The sequence below is a fragment of the Hylaeus anthracinus genome, unplaced genomic scaffold, assembly GCF_026225885.1.
Source record: "Hylaeus anthracinus isolate JK02 unplaced genomic scaffold, UHH_iyHylAnth1.0_haploid 12002, whole genome shotgun sequence".
In the NCBI taxonomy this organism is placed as follows: Eukaryota; Metazoa; Arthropoda; class Insecta; order Hymenoptera; family Colletidae; genus Hylaeus; species Hylaeus anthracinus.
Genome location: NW_026534349.1, coordinates 6,169,603 through 6,186,578, shown reverse-complemented (window position 1 = coordinate 6,186,578; position 16,976 = coordinate 6,169,603). Strand labels below are relative to the sequence as shown.

General features: G+C 44.8%; 1 protein-coding gene across 2 annotated transcripts; it reads left to right on the top strand.

Annotated features, from left to right (window-relative positions):
• Nucleotides 1-1,160: 1,160 nt before the first annotated feature.
• LOC128892258 (ATP-binding cassette sub-family C member Sur) lies at nt 1,161-16,893 on the top strand. 2 transcript variants are annotated; one of them, XM_054152546.1, is made up of 31 exons: nt 1,161-2,180; nt 2,985-3,272; nt 5,566-5,826; nt 6,266-6,368; nt 7,447-7,674; nt 7,884-8,069; nt 8,148-8,294; nt 8,610-8,813; nt 9,079-9,216; nt 9,291-9,453; nt 9,521-9,699; nt 9,767-9,898; nt 10,001-10,238; nt 10,383-10,488; nt 10,811-11,072; nt 11,191-11,328; nt 11,399-11,641; nt 11,910-12,151; nt 12,223-12,288; nt 12,357-12,464; nt 12,661-12,755; nt 12,825-13,042; nt 13,614-13,835; nt 13,910-14,091; nt 14,457-14,628; nt 14,824-15,061; nt 15,167-15,294; nt 15,839-16,026; nt 16,103-16,206; nt 16,284-16,480; nt 16,602-16,893. In XM_054152546.1, the coding sequence occupies exons 2-31, from the start codon at nt 3,052-3,054 to the stop codon at nt 16,746-16,748; spliced, it is 5,256 nt and encodes a 1,751-aa protein (XP_054008521.1). In that variant the 5' UTR covers nt 1,161-2,180; nt 2,985-3,051; the 3' UTR covers nt 16,749-16,893. The 2 variants fall into 2 exon arrangements, with proteins under 2 accessions (XP_054008521.1, XP_054008522.1); XM_054152547.1 differs by having other exon boundaries at nt 1,161-2,184.
• The last annotated feature ends 83 nt before the right edge of the window (nt 16,894-16,976 follow it).

Below are 16,976 nucleotides of genomic sequence, written 5' to 3'. Positions count from 1 at the left end.
CGGGGCAATACATCACACGTGCACGTTTTATTTCTCCTCTCAAGATTAAGACGTGAAAATCTCATTCCACGATCTTTCACTGTCGAATATAATTCGATTCAAAGGTCGAGGGCTTAGAAAGGATCAGGAGCGATCCAGACCGTCATCCGAGGATTAGAGACCATCCAAAAGCCACGAGCGCCGCGAACCGTAGAAATCAGGGCCACGAAAGCCACGAATATCTTTCGCTAGCGCAGCTGTTGAAGCCGCTAACAGCGTCGTTGGTTCGTAACACGTGAACCAGTATAGAGGACGAAGAAGTCAGACGCTGGATGCACGCGTGCGATTAACAAAAACGGACGGTTCTGTGACAGCAAGTTTTAAGATTCTGGCAGATTGCTTAGCCAGGCGATTAGATATCATAAACATTTCGTCCAGATGTTGCTCGAGAGTAACCGTACTCCGTTCGTAAGTGAAGATGTTCGAGACTGTGAAGATGTGATCGCAGAGAAGCGGTTCCTCTCTAGATTAACGCTTTTTGCCTTGAATTTTATTCTACTTTTCGGGAAGGAAATTCGTATTTGATATCTACGTTATCGGAGTGGTTATATCGATATCAGAGATAGTATTTGTATTGTTTTTAATTTATTTAATTGCTCGTTCAAAGTCAATCATGGTCCTCCCGAGCGTTTATTGTTATTTGAAGAACGAAGAAAACTCTAAAATAATTTTTGTATCACTCTTGCAACTAAGATATCCACCTAGTCTGATTCTTCAGGCTCGTGATCTGTCGCGAGACAAGATGTGACTCGAAGCTAAGACTGTCTAAAGTGACCCATCCTCTTCGATGACAAAAGTCACCCTTAGACCAAGCATTGATTTCAATTGTAAAATGTTTATGGTATAGCTCTTGTAACTAAAATATCCACGGTTGATCTAATTCCTGTCAACGTTTGCCTACGAATCCCTCAAGCTCACGTGTCACGAGACAAGAAAAGAGTTCGAGCCAAGACTGCTCGAAGGAATCCGCTTTTCTAGGACGGGGCTTACGTTTCCGGTGAAAGAAGAGTCTGCTGCCAGCCGTGATCTTTTTTCTCAGCAGTGAGTCATCGCGCACATGGGATTACCATTCGACTGTTGAGCATTCGGCTCTGATCTGTCAGTAGTCCGCGGGCCGTCAACCGGAAAGGACGCGTACTCGACTCTCCGTTCGATCGGCGCGCACGTGCGTGACAAGGAATACTGATTCGAAAAACCGAACAAGTGGTTCCCGCCCTCTCGGAACGCGAGCACCCTAGAATCTCCTATCGACGCACATCTGCCAGATCTGGATTCTATTCTGAATTAAGAACGAGTGCATCGGATTTGTTCTCGGGAAAGAAGTCGAGGGATTCCTTCGTTTCTATTATTAACAATAACCCTGGAAATTTGCATTCTTCGTTCGATTTGACTGTTACAAAGAGAACCAAGAAGACCTCCATTCCCACTCGTTAAAGGTTTCTGAAAACAATTTTTAAAAATAAAGTAAAGATACTTTCGAACTTGAATTTAATAATTTTGGAATAAAGAGGTTTTCATCGAGTACTCTGCGATGCAAGTTACTCTGTAAGAACAATCTCTGAACGATATCAACGTTATTGCGACGTAATAGCGTCGTGCTATCTTGTTTGTCTTCTAAACGCAGAAAAGTAGAAAGAAACGTGACTGCTGAATGAATAGGAAACGCTAACGTCGTCGATTCATGAAGCAAGAGCCGCGTTTTCGGAAGGGGGAACTCGAGAGACAGGTCGACGAGTCCCCCGAACACGCAATCGTGGAAATATGTTAATATCGTCTATCGGGCGAACTCTTCCGTGGAACAGGTGTTATTTCTGATTTCGTTCGCGGCGCAGACGTAACGGTTCGCCCATCGGAATACTAATTGGGCCTGTACCCATGGCGAACGAGACCGCGACGGATAATCTTCTCGATCGTCGTCCTCGACGAATGATCGATGGGGACCGCGTTTGATCCAGACCAGGTGCGAGCAACGTGAAATCGAACCGTCGAGACGCCAGGGCGACGCGCGCCTCGGAAGTGATCCGTTCCACGAGGAAACGGAACGTAAATCGCGACGGGACTGTGACATAACAGAAAAACGAAGCAACTCGTCGCATAAATTATGGTAATGAGACGCGTCGAGGAATTCCGACCAGCGACACGTACGTAAGTCTAGTTTTAATACTCCAACTTCGGGAGATTCAGCGCCTCGTTCTTACGCTCGTGTTCGATGAAAAATTAGCTCGATGCTTGATCGAACGAGCCACGGTGTATTTAACTCATCGAGCTGTATCGATTTCTATAATTACATTCTATGGATCGTTGTTCATCGTTCGAACAAAAGTTTGAGAAGTCTACGCCTGGCTAGAGGTGATCTTCCGAGAGCCAGTCGTTACGTCACGATTCGAGCGACGATAAAAACAAATCCTGGCGTTCGCGAAAAATGTACTTCGCGGAAGCTACTGTAAACACACCACGGTGTTAAATTAAGTTGTTGCTGGTTAGCGGAATTCTGGAAATTCTAATTCCGAAAGTAAAATAAATTGAGACGGTGCGAGGGAAAAACGTTCCAAGAGAAATCTGAATCTGGTTAAATGAACGCGCGAACGGATCTCTTTTAAAAATAACAAGCGAGACATAGAAATAGAAAAGTTGAATAAGAAGACGTAAGTTTGGAGCAACCGCCGATCGTTGAAATAAGTAAATTGTTACCGACTCCCTTGAAGCGAGAATTTATCAATACACGATAGAAACGAAAAATTGCATCGAATCAATGTCCTCGAAATTGCGTAACTTCCACTGAACGAGGCGTATATACGTATAAGGAAGCTCGATTTCTATGCAGATCAGAGGGTGTTCCAAGCTTTGTCCGTGTAACAAGGTACACGAATATTAAAGACACGCGTAGGTTTCGGTATGGCGAGGTGACCGGTGTCTGGAAAGGAACACGAGGGCAATATTTTCAGGTGATCGGCAGAAAAATGCGCGCGAGTCGTGTCCGAGGGCTTAGACGAGAGTAAGTGCCCGGTTAAAATGGAGTACTGCAAAGGCAGCAAATATCTGCGCGTGTTGCCGAGGGCCACCAGGCGGATCGTGTGGACATGGCGAATGGAGAACGGGACGATCGTGCGAGTCGCTGAAAACGACTCCAACGACGATTGTCTGATCGAGATTGTCAACCTCTGCGTACCGGCGATCGCCATCCTCGTCGCTCTGATCGCCTGTCTTTGCCGCAAGTGCGCCAAACGACGCAAGTAAGTTCCCACGAGAAACGACAAAGCGTGTTTCAATTTCGCGATAGGACGGTAATAGCTCCAGCTTATCGAGGAACTTTCCTGTAAACTGCGCACCGTCGATGATGGTACTCGAGGGCAGAGAGATACTTTACTTATTCCTTTACTGAAATTAGACTTTGGTCGAGACCGGTAGAAGACGGTAACAATCGTGAATGGGAACTGGGTAGAGTCTGCGGTGGTACTTTACAGGAAAGATGTGTTTTATCGTTAGAAAGTGAAAGTAGTTCGAATGAATTCTTCTGTAAATAGTTGAATAAATGTATAAATCATAGAATTTGGATGCTTGCTTTAAGAATATCTCGTGCGTTGAATTTTCGAGATTATCGAGCCAGTCTCGACGAAGGTTCGTCAGAAGAAACGCCCAACCCTGTTAATTGGAGCAAATTGTTCAAAATAGAACGTTAACCCTAATGTGAATCATGGGGCATCCCAAAACGAACGCGAAGCGTTTCGTTTAATCGACCGTAATCCCAATTAAAACTTCGGGAATTCCTAAAGACTTTAAGTAAGTCGTGTAAAGTTCCCCAATATTAAAAGATTCGAAATTTTCTTTACGTTCAAACGTTCGTCCATCAATGCTCCGTTGAAATTTTCGTTTTCCCCTTTTTAGTTTAAAAATTATAAGCGATACAATTTTCAGGGACCCAACTTCACGTTGGCAAAATTGTATTGCTCATCATTTTTAAACCGACTTTAAGACTTTAAGTATGTCGTGTGAAGTTCCCCAATATTAAAAGATCGAAATTTTCTTTTTGCAAACGTTTGCCTAGCAATGCTCCGTTGGAATTTTCGTTTGCCCGTTTTTAGTTTAAAAATGATAAGCGATACAATTTTGCCAACGTGTCAAGTCGGCTCCCTCAAAATTGTATCGCTTATAATTTTTAAACTAAAACGGGCCAAACGAAAATTCCAACGGAGCATTGACGGGCAACCGTTTGCTAAAATTTTGAATTTTTTATTATTTGAGGGCCAGCTTCACACGGCTCTTTAAGTAGCATTTCGGTTTACGTTATTTCAATTCTCCGCACCTTTGTCGATCTAAAAACATCCACACCCGCCACTAAAAATTGTTCAACACCGGAAACAGACCAAGCAAACATTACTATTTTCTTAAGTGTCATTGCGAAGAAGAATTGCTCGCAGAGGCTTGGAACAAAAAAGGTGAAAAATCACTCGATAAGTCTTAATTTTAGACACCTGACGTCGTCTCTATAACGAAACGAATGTTAACTATATAAAGAACTGTGTATTCTTAGCTTCAATCTAACCGTGGAACTAGATTCGTAACTGAACAGTAAATTTTATGTAAATGCGACTATGAATACTCGCAACAACTATGAATAGTGAAAAATTAGAAGCGATAGGGTAAACAGAAGGGGTTGTAGAAGCAGGCTTAAATGAAAACATCATGGATCTCGATAAGCATAAATACCACGGCGTTGCAGGAGGCTCGAATTAATTAACAGCATAACTTACAACATGTGTTCGCGCACGTTTACTTGTTTGCGTCACGCCGCGTCGTTCGAGGAATCGTAATCGAACAGAACAAGGTGAACACCCGGTTTATCCCCTGAGCGAGCTCGCTAAAAAATCGATAGTCGTAGTTTCCTGTTCGCCGCCGTAGGTAACGTAGCTCACTCGATCGGCAACTTGAATTTCTTTTTTTTTTTTTTTTCAAATTTGCAAACGAGAAAAGGTGTTAAAGAAATTCGTCACAAAGAAACTACGAGAGACGCAAAATCGAGTAACACACCCTTGATCCACGAGTAATTCCTAGGGATCAAGGAACGCCTGCGGATCGAACGAGTGGAAGTTGTCGCGCGACAAGTTCGCGACGATAAATTATTACACGTACGGCTAATTAATTTCTTTGAACACGGGATGACCGTATTCGCGCGTCCTGCGAAAAATCGAGTTCCCGTTTCATAAACATGTGGCGTTTGCAATTACTCGGACATTAATTTCGCGATTTTTAACGAGATACCATTGAGAACTTCTGGATTTTCTGGATCTCGTGTTTCCTCGACGCATCGATCGATCACGAACCGAACACCAAAGGACGAGACTCGAGCCTGGTTTGATTGGATCAGTGTTTCTCAATCTCTACTTCCTACCAAACTTCCCTCAGAAGAACTACGTTCTCTTTTTTTTTTTTTTGTAATATAAATTTGAAACTGTTCGAGTGCAATTTCTCAAAGAATAGGGTGTCTGGTAAGCGGAACGAAACGAAAATAATTTTTTGATTGTTCAGAGCCTCCAACGGACTTGTTCCGTTTCACACAACCAGGACATTGCTGTGCATGTCGGTCCTGCTGGTGCTTTCCCTGGAGGCTTGCGAGTCCTTTCTGACGACCATTTCGTTTTCGTCGATCTTTACGATCCTGGCGGTCGTCTCCTGCTGGATCCTGCATCGGAGGACCGAGATCAACGGTGGCTTAGGAACTGCCTTCACGGCTGGAATTTTAGCTGCGATCAGCTTGTCGCGGGCGTGGAAGTTCATCGCTTTGTCTGGGTTAGTTTCTACAGAGCGAAAAATGGAGATAACGGAAAACAATTACGTGGACGTTACGAGCTAACGATTTGCTATTCAAACGAACCGATTACAGAGAATTGGCAAACCGAAATATATATTTTATACTCTCGATAATTATTTTTTAAAAGTGACTGTTTGCACGAGGCGAGCTATTCTTCCTGCTCGAAACAAAGGAATCACTTTTCGAACTCTTTTTACATTGAAATTCCACGACAGGAACGAATCGAGTAAGCTATTTATCGGGGCCACAATTATGATCACCGAATTAAAATTCTGGCGGCGTAGTTGTGTCACCGGCAAAGAATGCTCTCTGTAAACCATTCCTTTTAATTTCAGATAAGAGGCTCGTTGAGAATTCTTCGTTTGCTATTTTTTTTTTTCCACTTAATTACGATCAATCTTTCGTTGCTCCATTTAGGTACGATTTGTCGATCCAACACGTTCGATTCGCGACGACGGCCATCACCGCCGTTTTATGCGGCTCCTTCGCCATCTTGGATTCTTACACGCTTTATTTCACGGTGAGCCATATCAATAATTACTATAATTACGACGGCGAAACGATCCACAGTGGCGCCTAAATTAAATAAATACAAATAAAACCACCCCGCATTCCACGAACGGAATTATTAAATATTAAATTATATATAATAAAATCTCATTTTCATCGAGTGAATATGAAATTCTTAACGCGCGCTCGGTAACCCCGTGAAAATAAAGATACCGCTTCGCGTATCACTCGAGCGTTCCACAGAAAATCACGGCGTTCTAATCTCGAGCCGCGTGAGTCGTTCTTGGAAACACGGTTCCAAGCTGTTCCCGCGAAAAGTATCAGGAAAAAGAAATTAACGAGAAGACGTTACGACCTTATCGAGGAGAGCCAGGTATTCCCAGTAACCTAGCGCAAACATTTGTTTTACATTTGCTCGGTTTGTTTGAATAATAATGTTTATTATCGCGACCCGGTCATAGAGTCGCGCTTATCGAGTGGTTACGCTACTTTTCTTTCGCGACGATCTAAACCAGATCGCGAAAATAGATCGCGGACTTCGGACTCGTTTTAGTTTCGTGAAAGCATCGGACGAAAAAACAACGATTCCTTGTGCTTGCAATTTAGATAAGCGTTCTTCGATTCTTTCATTGGAATTTAGGTTGCGAGGCTTTGCCATTCAGCTGACGAATTATTAGTTTCCTTAATCTATTCCTATGCAATAATCGTGCAGTCTAGTACTCTGAATAATGTCACGTTTATTATTAAAAATTCATCAAGGCTTCTGTTTCTTTCGAGCCCATCGACTCTATCAGGAAATTCTCAACGGGCGACATTTCCTACTCGGGGCACTCGAATTGGCCGCGAACCAGACAGCATATCTCACGTCTAATTATAATCACGTTAAGTACCCGCTCCTTCGAGCGCCCAGCCGTCTTCGATGGCTGGTAAACGCGAGATTCCAGGCCTGCGTTTGCTCCAAATATATTTCACGTGCACACCCGGCTCCTTGACCCAGTAACAACGCGCGTACGTGTCGTTCGACGAAGCATGCAAATAGATAGCATTAACGCGACGCCGTTAATCAGTCTACGATACTCTCTGTCCAGACCAGACGAAGACGGCGGTACCTCATCAGACGAACGGAGGAAGCGTCGATCGTTTACAGACACTCCGATTCTACTTTCCTCGACCGGATCACCTTCCATTGGGTGACCAACCTTCTGTCCAAGGGGTACAGCTCACCTTTGGAAGCGCACGACCTCGGGGAACTTCCCGAAGAGGAGACCACCGGGACGCAATTTGAGAAATTTCGGAGAATTTACCAGAAACACAAGGTAACTCGACGGAGACGTCAATTTGTCGGAAATGGAAACGTTATTCTCTTATTATAGAATTTGTAGGCGACTTTGAAGCAAAGAGAGAGGAGAATAAATAAATGATAGCGAGACGATATGGAGACTCGTGTACTGGAAGACTAAAGCGTTTTCAAGCAGACTAATTCAATAATCTTTGAAAGAATTGATGAAACGATTTTCTTTAATAGAAAGAAAATGCGAGACTGTCCCTTTGGCGATGTTTCTGGAAGCAAATATGGAGGCCCTTCGTCATAGGAGGTCTTTTGAAGCTGTTAGGCGACGCCACCACCTTAGTTGGTCCTTTGACGATTTCCAGGATCTTGGACTACGTCTCTGCCTCTCAAAATGGAACCACGAATCACAGAACCTTTCGGGTATCGAGTCTACGATCTACATTCTCTTGGTCGACTACCGTGAAATTCTAATAGCCAGAATCCTTGATCATCTTTCAGAGCGTTATGACGTTCTCCGAGATACTACAAAATGGCTACTTCCTCAGTCTGCTCGTGTTCGTCTTCGCCCTTCTGCAGAGCACTCTGAGCCAGGCCTCCACTCACATCCTCTGCGTCGAGGGAGTCCGATTGAAGACTGCTCTTCAGGTAAAGCCCTGGTTTGTCTGAATGCGATCGCCACGGAACATTTCGTTCAGGTCGAACGAAATGGTCGACGAAACGAGTGATTTGAGTCACGAGATTCGTTCGTTTAGGAAGTCACGAAATGACGACGAAAATAAGGATTGTGGACGGATTCACGAATACCCAACTCATAGTAGCATTTGTGTAACATCCGGGACGATATTTCGTGGATCCCATTTCGTCCGAACCAAATCATTTTGGTTAAGATAGAAGCAGAACGTCAGACCGACTCGCGGACGAATTTTAACTAGCATTTTGACTTCAATTTTGCGCTCGCAGGCGTTGCTGTACGATAAAGCCCTGCGTCTGTGCTCGTGGAGCATCGACGAGGAGGAGAATCCACGTGCAGAGAAGGACAAAGAGCAGCACAAGTCCTATCGAGCTGGCGATATCGGTACCCTGACGAACCTCATATCGGAGGATGCCTACAACGTGATGAGCTTCTTCTGGATAGGACACTACACCTGGGCCATTCCGTTGAAGGTAAATGAACGACTCGGTGGACTTCGTTACGTCTTTAGATCGCGTTGAAACATCCGAGAGGTCTGTTTACGTCTTGAGACCATCTTCTTGGTAGATCAGGGACGAACCTGCAGACAGTAATCGTATTTTTAGGAGCCTCTTCAGACTTGAGATTCAGGTAGTTTCTACGCAAAGCACGAACGATCGGCACGTCGAGAACTTCTTGGCTTCTATTTGATGTTCCGGAGAATTCTTCTCGAAAGAAATACAAGGTCGCTGCTTTCAGATCACGGCCATAATCTTCCTTCTCTACGGGAAACTGGGCGTCAGCGCGATCATCGGTGCCCTCTGTTGCATAGTGATGGTTACACCCGTGCAGCTGGTGCTCGGGAAAAAGATGTCGGAGAACTTCAAGTTCGTCGCTGTACGTCCACCTAGTTTCATTTCCTGTTTCTACCTAGCAACGAAGGTTTACGTAATCGAGTGGATGTTCTTCAGAAAGGAAGCGACGCCAGATTGCGGCTGGTGAACGAGGTTCTTCAAGGGATGAGACTGGTGAAGCTCAGAGCCTGGGAGGACATCTTCGAGAGGAAGATAAGGAAAACGAGGAACGTCGAGTTGACGACGCTGGACAGAGATTCCTTGTATTGGACCCTTATCAGTAAGCTCGATATTTTGATTGATTGAAAACGTCGGAGCCAATGGTAATCCTGACTTTTTGTGATCAGATTTCCTTACCCACGCATCGTCGGTGCTCATGACCCTCTTCACCTTTGCCGCCTACTTCTGGCTGGAAGAACGAAGCCTGGACGCTGGAAACGTTTTCGCCAGCTTAGCTCTGTTCTCCCAGCTCACCGTGCCTCTCCTGATCTTCCCCGTGATGATCCCCATAATCATCAACGCCATGGTGAGCAATTCCGTCGAACGCTGTTATTCAAACACGATTTCTTTTCGTTTCACACTGTTTTCCTCAGATTTCCACGGTCAGGATGGAAGAGTTTCTTCAGCTACCGGAGATCGTGAACGTTCTCCCGGATCCTGGCGACAAAAAGGTGGATACAGTCGAAAATGGATCCTCCCATACGAACTCCGCCGACGAGGGTCCTGTGAGTATGTCGACTTTCTCTGAAGACACCAGGATAGAGAGTCTCGATGTCGAGGCAGTTCAGGAGTCGTTCGAATCGTCGTCATTTCGTATGTGATTCAAGGTAGAAGCCACGAAGGTGCCCAGCACCACGACTTTCGGATCGCTGGACAATATCGAGGAGGACGAAGAGGATGGGCAGCCATGTTGCCTGACGGAGTTGAAGCTCGATATGGGCTCCTCCGCGGACACGGTGTTCGAAAAGGACCCAGAGATCCCTGTGCTCCAAATTAGATCTTGCACGTTCTCTTGGGGCACGGACGAATGCCAACTGTCCATCTCTGGGCTCAGCTTTCCGCGCAGTGAGTATCACGCTTCGTCGTTTAAGTAATTCGAACGAAATCTCGATTCTAGAAGGATCTTGATTTTAGAAGAAACGAGACTCGACTTGGAAGAAAAACTGATTTTTCCGAACTAAAGAAACGAATCTCAATTTGTTTTTTCAGGCCAGCTGACTTTGATCGTAGGTAAGACAGGCAGTGGTAAGACATCCCTGCTGTTGGGGATGTTGGGAGAGATCCAGAGCACGACTGGGACCATCGAGTGGGCCAAGTGAGTCGATCCTGAATTCAATGCTCCCCGAAAGGTTTCATAGCCACCACTTCCATTCAAAATGTTTAACTGTTATATTTATACACATAGAGTCGCTTGAATAAACATTTGTACCCTCTACGTTTGTTCAAGAACTCTAAATTAAATGATAGATTTAATATTTTTTAATAAATGAAATACACTCACAAACAAAACATTCCTCGGAAACATTGAACCCATCGTTTAATTTAGGCAAATTTCGTTGATAGACCTAGATGGTACGAATATTTATAGGACTGACTCCAGTTATTCCAATGTTTATAAACGAAATTCTTGGACACAGAGACTCGAAGATCGCGTACGTGGCCCAGAAGCCCTGGCTGTTGAACGCAACCTTGAGAGACAACATTCTCTTCGGATCACCCTACAGATCCAGGAGATACAGAAACGTGTTGAAGGCCTGCGCCTTGCAACCCGACGTCGACATTCTTCCAGGCCACGATTTGACTCGAATTGGCGAAAAGGGGATTAACTTGAGCGGAGGGCAGAAGCAGAGAGTGACCATAGCGAGGGCTCTTTACAGCGACGCGGACGTCGTCGTCATGGTTGGTTGGCAAAAACATCGTAGACAGTATTATCGCATTTCAATTGCGTCGGATTCGCAATAATTATCGCAATAATTCGGCCAACCACCATCCTTCTATGATTCTGTGATGTTTTCAGGACGATCCGCTGTCAGCGTTGGATCACCAGGTAGGTCGACAGATCTTCGATCAAGGCGTCAGAAAGCTCCTCCTCAGAAACGGGCGCACGGTGATCATGGTCACCCATCGATTGGAATTGTTGTCCACCGCTCATCAGGTACGCAGATCGATTTAAAGCAACGTGCGTGCGTAACGAGGATACACAGTAGACCGTCGCGTACGTTTAGGTCATCGTCATGGACGGTTGTCGTGTTCGAGCCGTGGGTACGAAATCAGCGATCGAGGATTCGGATCCAGAATTGGCGAGCGAATGGAAAAAGGCGGCGACGAGGCAAACGGATGGACGTCGCGCTTGCAAGACTGCCAAGGACAGGTGGTCTCTGGTCAGGCTGGTGTCCAGAATCGGTATCAACGTGAGGAACAAGCAGGCCAGCGATGGATCGTGGATCACCGATCAGGACGCTCACGTGGTTCGTTGAATTTTCTTCCGTCCAATTCATTGCTCCGATTAGTTCAAGCTATAATTGAGCCGTTCATTCATTAAAAGGCTTTCCTTATTAGTATTATTTCTTATTAACATTTTCAAAATACAAAATGGCCAAGTCTAGACAACGCAAAATTATTTAAGAATGGAGTATCATGCCCCGTATTTGTTTTGTTAATATAAAACATATCGCGCATTAAAGGGTAGAGATTTTTCTAAAAAGTACAGCGAAAGGCTGAATTCTTCTTCTTTAGAATCCACCAGTGTTCGTGCCACTGAGAATGCGACGAACTATTCTTTCCGGGTCGAGGTACCTGGCCCCCGATCTCACGGACCTGCCGGTGCCCAAAGAAGAGTGGAACATCGCTAAGAAACCGTGCAAGTCGCATGGGAACGCTGTCAGGTCGTCCAGCCTTCAGCCAAGAAGACGACCGCCGCCTGTTCTCAGACAGAACAGCACTCCGACGATACTCGAGAGTCAACACTTCGTTCCAAGGTATAGAATTTTGAATCTAGATTTGCGAGTCACTTCTATCGTATCGATTTTAAACGCGTTGCTCGTTTCAGGAAGCGGAACAATACTTTCGATAATGGGCAATCCAGCGGCGTTTTCAGGCAAATATTTTCTGGCAGGTTGTTGGTTCTTCCTATCCGACCTACGAATTATTTCATCCGTAATTAATTTTTACTTATCGTCGCAGAATTGTCAGCGTACATCCTGACGAATCCTCGTCGAACAAGGAGAAGAGCGTCCTGCGTAGGTTGATACCGAGCAGTTCCAACAGACAAGTTCACTACAGTGTTAAAAAGTATGATAGATATTCGATTTAACCTTGGCGTTCACAATTCACGACACAAAATTTAAAAACCACCGACAATGTCGTTTAGGGAGAATGTCCTTATTTGTCCACGCGAAGAAAGACTAGTTTTACTCGAAAAGTACACCGTTAGGATTTTTTCTTTTTTTTTTTCATTTTCTCCATACTAAAAATTAAATTACCTCAGAGCCAATCAACATCAGGAGAGCGAGCAACCCCCGGACAGGCGACTGCTGTCGCAGAACTCCACGGAAACCAACGAACCCGACGAAAGGGAAGAAAGTTGGTACAAGATCTGAACGAACTTGCTCGAGAAGTAGACCAAAAATGCTGAAAGATTCTCGTTTACAGAAAGCCACAATGCGGAGGAACGCGAAGAGTACCAAGACAGGGGCGGAGTGGTCACCAGGACTACGTGCATCGATTACTCGAAAGCGGCTGGTTGGATACCAGGCTTGATTTACATAGGCGTGGCAATTTTCTGCCAGATCCTTCGAGTCTACACGGATCTTTGGCTGAGTCGATGGACGGACCAGGACAAGGAGAGCTTCGACCAGGAAGACCAGGATGTAATCTAAAATTACGTTAAATCGTCCCTCGATTCTATTACAAAATATATTATTTTCGTATTCACGAATCGATTAACGATTAAGCCGTTCGTTGCACAAATCGATTAACTCCATGAAAGAAAGATTAGAGAAACGCGATGAAATAACGATGTTTACATACAATATTTTTAAAATTACCTTTATGATATAAACTCAAATTAGTATTGTAGAATGCATAAATACAGATGCATTGTTCCAAAAGTTTCTTCCGTTTCATTAATAAGTAATACATACGCGATATTTGATGTCTAATGTTACATTATTGAATTTCGTACGATTCATTTTGCTCCATTACCGTTACAACATTAACATCTAAGAAATTAGGTTGTCTTAGCTTTCTTCTAACGGTGTATAGAACGAATAAGAAAGAATAGCCAAAATAATAATCGTCAGTAAGGTTGGAATTTTTCTGTAACCGGTGGAGTTAATCGAATGGCGCAGTGACAGGACGCTTCCTCTGGGAGTAGATGAAATTCTATTCCTAGCTAACCATCAACTAAGCCCTAGAACACGTTGCTCCGCTTCGTTTCAGACCCTGTTCTACTTCAAGGTCTACATAGCCCTTTCAATGAGCTCCATACTCCTATCCTTCGTATGCAACGTCGTGGGCCAGTGGACAGGGGCCAGAGCGAGGAGAAAATTACACGAGGAAGCGATTTCCAGGCTGCTGAGGGTGCCCATGTCGTTCTTCGAACGCAACCCTGTCGGCAAAATTTTAAACAGATTCAGCGCCGACACGGGCGTCATCGACAAAGTCAGTGCCGCATAAACAACCAACTATCCAGCGTTCTCTGTAGAGGAATAACATTCTGTCCTTATTTTCCAAAGAAAATATCCACGTCGATCCAAAGACTGACGTTCTTCGTCCTGCTGTGCAGCTCCGCGATAATGGTGAACGTCATCATCTCGCCGTGGTTCCTCGTCGCTGCTCTGCCCACTTGCGGAGCCTATTATCTCGTCCAGAGGTATTACAGACGCAGCGCGAGGCATCTGCAGAGATTGGACGGCAGGTGCGCGCCATTATTTCATCTTCGTACCGTAATCAAATCCTGAACCAGGTTATTTAATCTACACACTTGCGCGAGCTACAAGCTCGAACAAAAACATATTTTCTTGGTATATCGAGGGTTCCTGGGAAGGTTCACGCGTTAACTGTGAAACGAGTATTCTTGAAAATTTTCTGCTAACATTAAATATTATTTATTTTTCTAACTACGTCAAAATACATGAATTTCGATTATGTTCATCTCCTTTGATGTCTAACATTCGGGATTAATCTTTTTAGTTCTTGAGCGAAAGGCACTGTCGCCCATATATGGATGACACGGCGATTAACGTTGTTAAAGAGGAACCTAATCGTCTGTACCATTTCCAGTACTCGATGGCCGATCGCTACGCACTTCTCCGAGACCCTCAGCGGCCTGGCGACGTTGAGAGCTTCGAAGCAAGAGAATCGCTTCATGGACCAAGCGATGGTGTGCCTGGATGCCAACACGAACGCGTTTCTGCTTCTGAACGCGAGCAGTCGATGGCTAGGCATCGCCCTGGTAAAAGATACACTTTCAAAGTAACTGGGGTCGAAACAAAATTAATTTGCTGTCCAAGACCACCCCTCGAAACGTAAAAGCGTTTGTTTCCATTGCCTAGCTAATGGCTATCGGGGAGACAGCCGATTTATCTTGTCGCGACTCGAGCGTTACGCGCCGATATCACGACTAATGTTTAGAGTGGACACCTTTCAGGACTACCTAGGTGCCGTGATAGTGGTCACGGCAACGTTCGCCGCGATAATCTCGGCCCAGCTGTACCCTAGTCGCGTGACGCCTGCACTGGTTGGACTAGCGATTAATTACACCCTCCTGGTACCGATATACCTAAACTGGGTGGTGAAATTCACAGCGGAGATCGAGATGTACATGGGCAGCGTCGCGCGAATCTCTGCCTATCGTTACGCCCCTGTCGAGAACTATCAGCAAGAGGGTATATTATTCGATTATTATTATTCCGGTCGAAAATTAACTCTTCGTTACTTGTAGTTTCTTTCAGATTTATCTTGACATCTTTAATTTCGCCTAATTTTTCCAGGCCTTCGGATATCCAAGGACTGGCCTAACAGAGGCGAAGTCACCTTCGAGAACGTTACTCTGAGACACGACTCGCAGAGGGAGCCAGTCATCTCGAATCTGTGTCTGTATATCCCTGCGGGTCAAAAGGTAACTAGGAATAAAAAAGAATGATAAGAAGACAGCTTCTCGATCTTCCTTCTATTTTTATTAACACGAATGCCGGACAAAATTTCTTGAAAACCACTGGTAGGATTAAATTTTTGTAAGTTCGTCAAAATTTATCGATTTCATTCAAATTCATTTTCTCCGATGCTTCACTTTCAAAACGAGTTTCTTTGACACTTTCGCTGCGGACGACGCACATGTCCGTCCAACTGAAAATATATCGTTGTATTTATTATTTTCTGTTCGGCAATCATATTATATACAAAATAAGTTACCACAAGTATATGTTTTTCAAAACAATCATATCGGAACATTTGTAAGAATTTTTCATTAAAAGAAATATCATAATTGCAGCTCCCAGCGAACGGCTACTTATTTTCGTCCGCAGCAAAAGCGTTAGTTTTTCAGTGAAAATCGCTGTCACGCGTGTACGGATGACTCAGCGCGATCGACGTGTTAATATGCCGAATTAACGTCGAAAATTGCTTCTTCTGAAAGAATCGTGTCTATACCACGTTCTCCACAGATTGGTATTTGCGGGAGGACCGGAAGCGGAAAGTCCTCCACGGTGATGGCGCTTTTTAGACTGTTGGAGATCACTCAGGGCCGTATCATGATCGACGGTGTCGACGTTCGTCGGATTCCCTTGACTATGCTACGCTCGCGGCTATCCGTCATTCCTCAGGATGTGATCATGTTCAGTGGCACGATTAGGTAACTACCATAGTTAATACAGTTATAATTACTCTGGTTAACTAATAAATATAGAGCCTATCGCGAACGTTTTCAGAGAAAATTTGGATCCTCTCGCGGATCACGAAGACCGAGAGCTGTGGGAGGCGCTGGAAGTGGCGCAAATCAAGGACGTCGTTGCCTCGCATCCCGAAGGACTCGGTGAGTGGATTCTTAACGTTGAGAATCCATCGATAAATGTCTAGCGACGGAATAAAAATCACTTTTTTGGGGAACAGACGTCGAGGTGCGCGAGGGAGGTGAAAATTTCTCATCCGGGCAACTTCAGCTCCTCTGCATGGCGCGAGCGATACTCCGGAAGTCCTCCATCGTGGTCCTCGACGAAGCAACCAGCGCGCTCGACGCAACCACCGAGAAATCCCTCTTGAAAGCGGTCGCGACTGTTTTCGAGAACAAAACTGTGATTGCTATCGCCGTAAGCCAACCTATTTTCCCAGATTTTGCGCCATTCGCAGCGATAGCTTTTCTTTTAATACAATAGCCGATTCGAAGAAAGCCGTTGAAATAATTAAGTTTACCCTGGATGGAATTTCCAGCATCGCGCGGCAGCGTTATTGGACTGCGACCGAATAATCGTCTTCCACGAGGGCGCGATCGTCGAGGACGGCGCGCCGCAGGATCTGATACATCGGCAAGCTGGATTTTTCGCGAATATGCTAAAATCCACCGAGCGGAACGACTGAGCGTAGAAGGAGAAGAGATCGTCGAAGGCGAACGGGGGAAATCGAGAGACTGGAGGAGACTACACTTAACGCGTTCGTTGTGCTTGAACGCGATTATTTATTTTTGATAAGGAAAATAAATGTGGATCACATACCAACACGAGAATATGTTGTTAATTTAACTTCGAGTGAATGCGAAGCGTATGGAAGTATACAAAGAGCAAAAGTCGTATCGCTGCAATCGAAGAA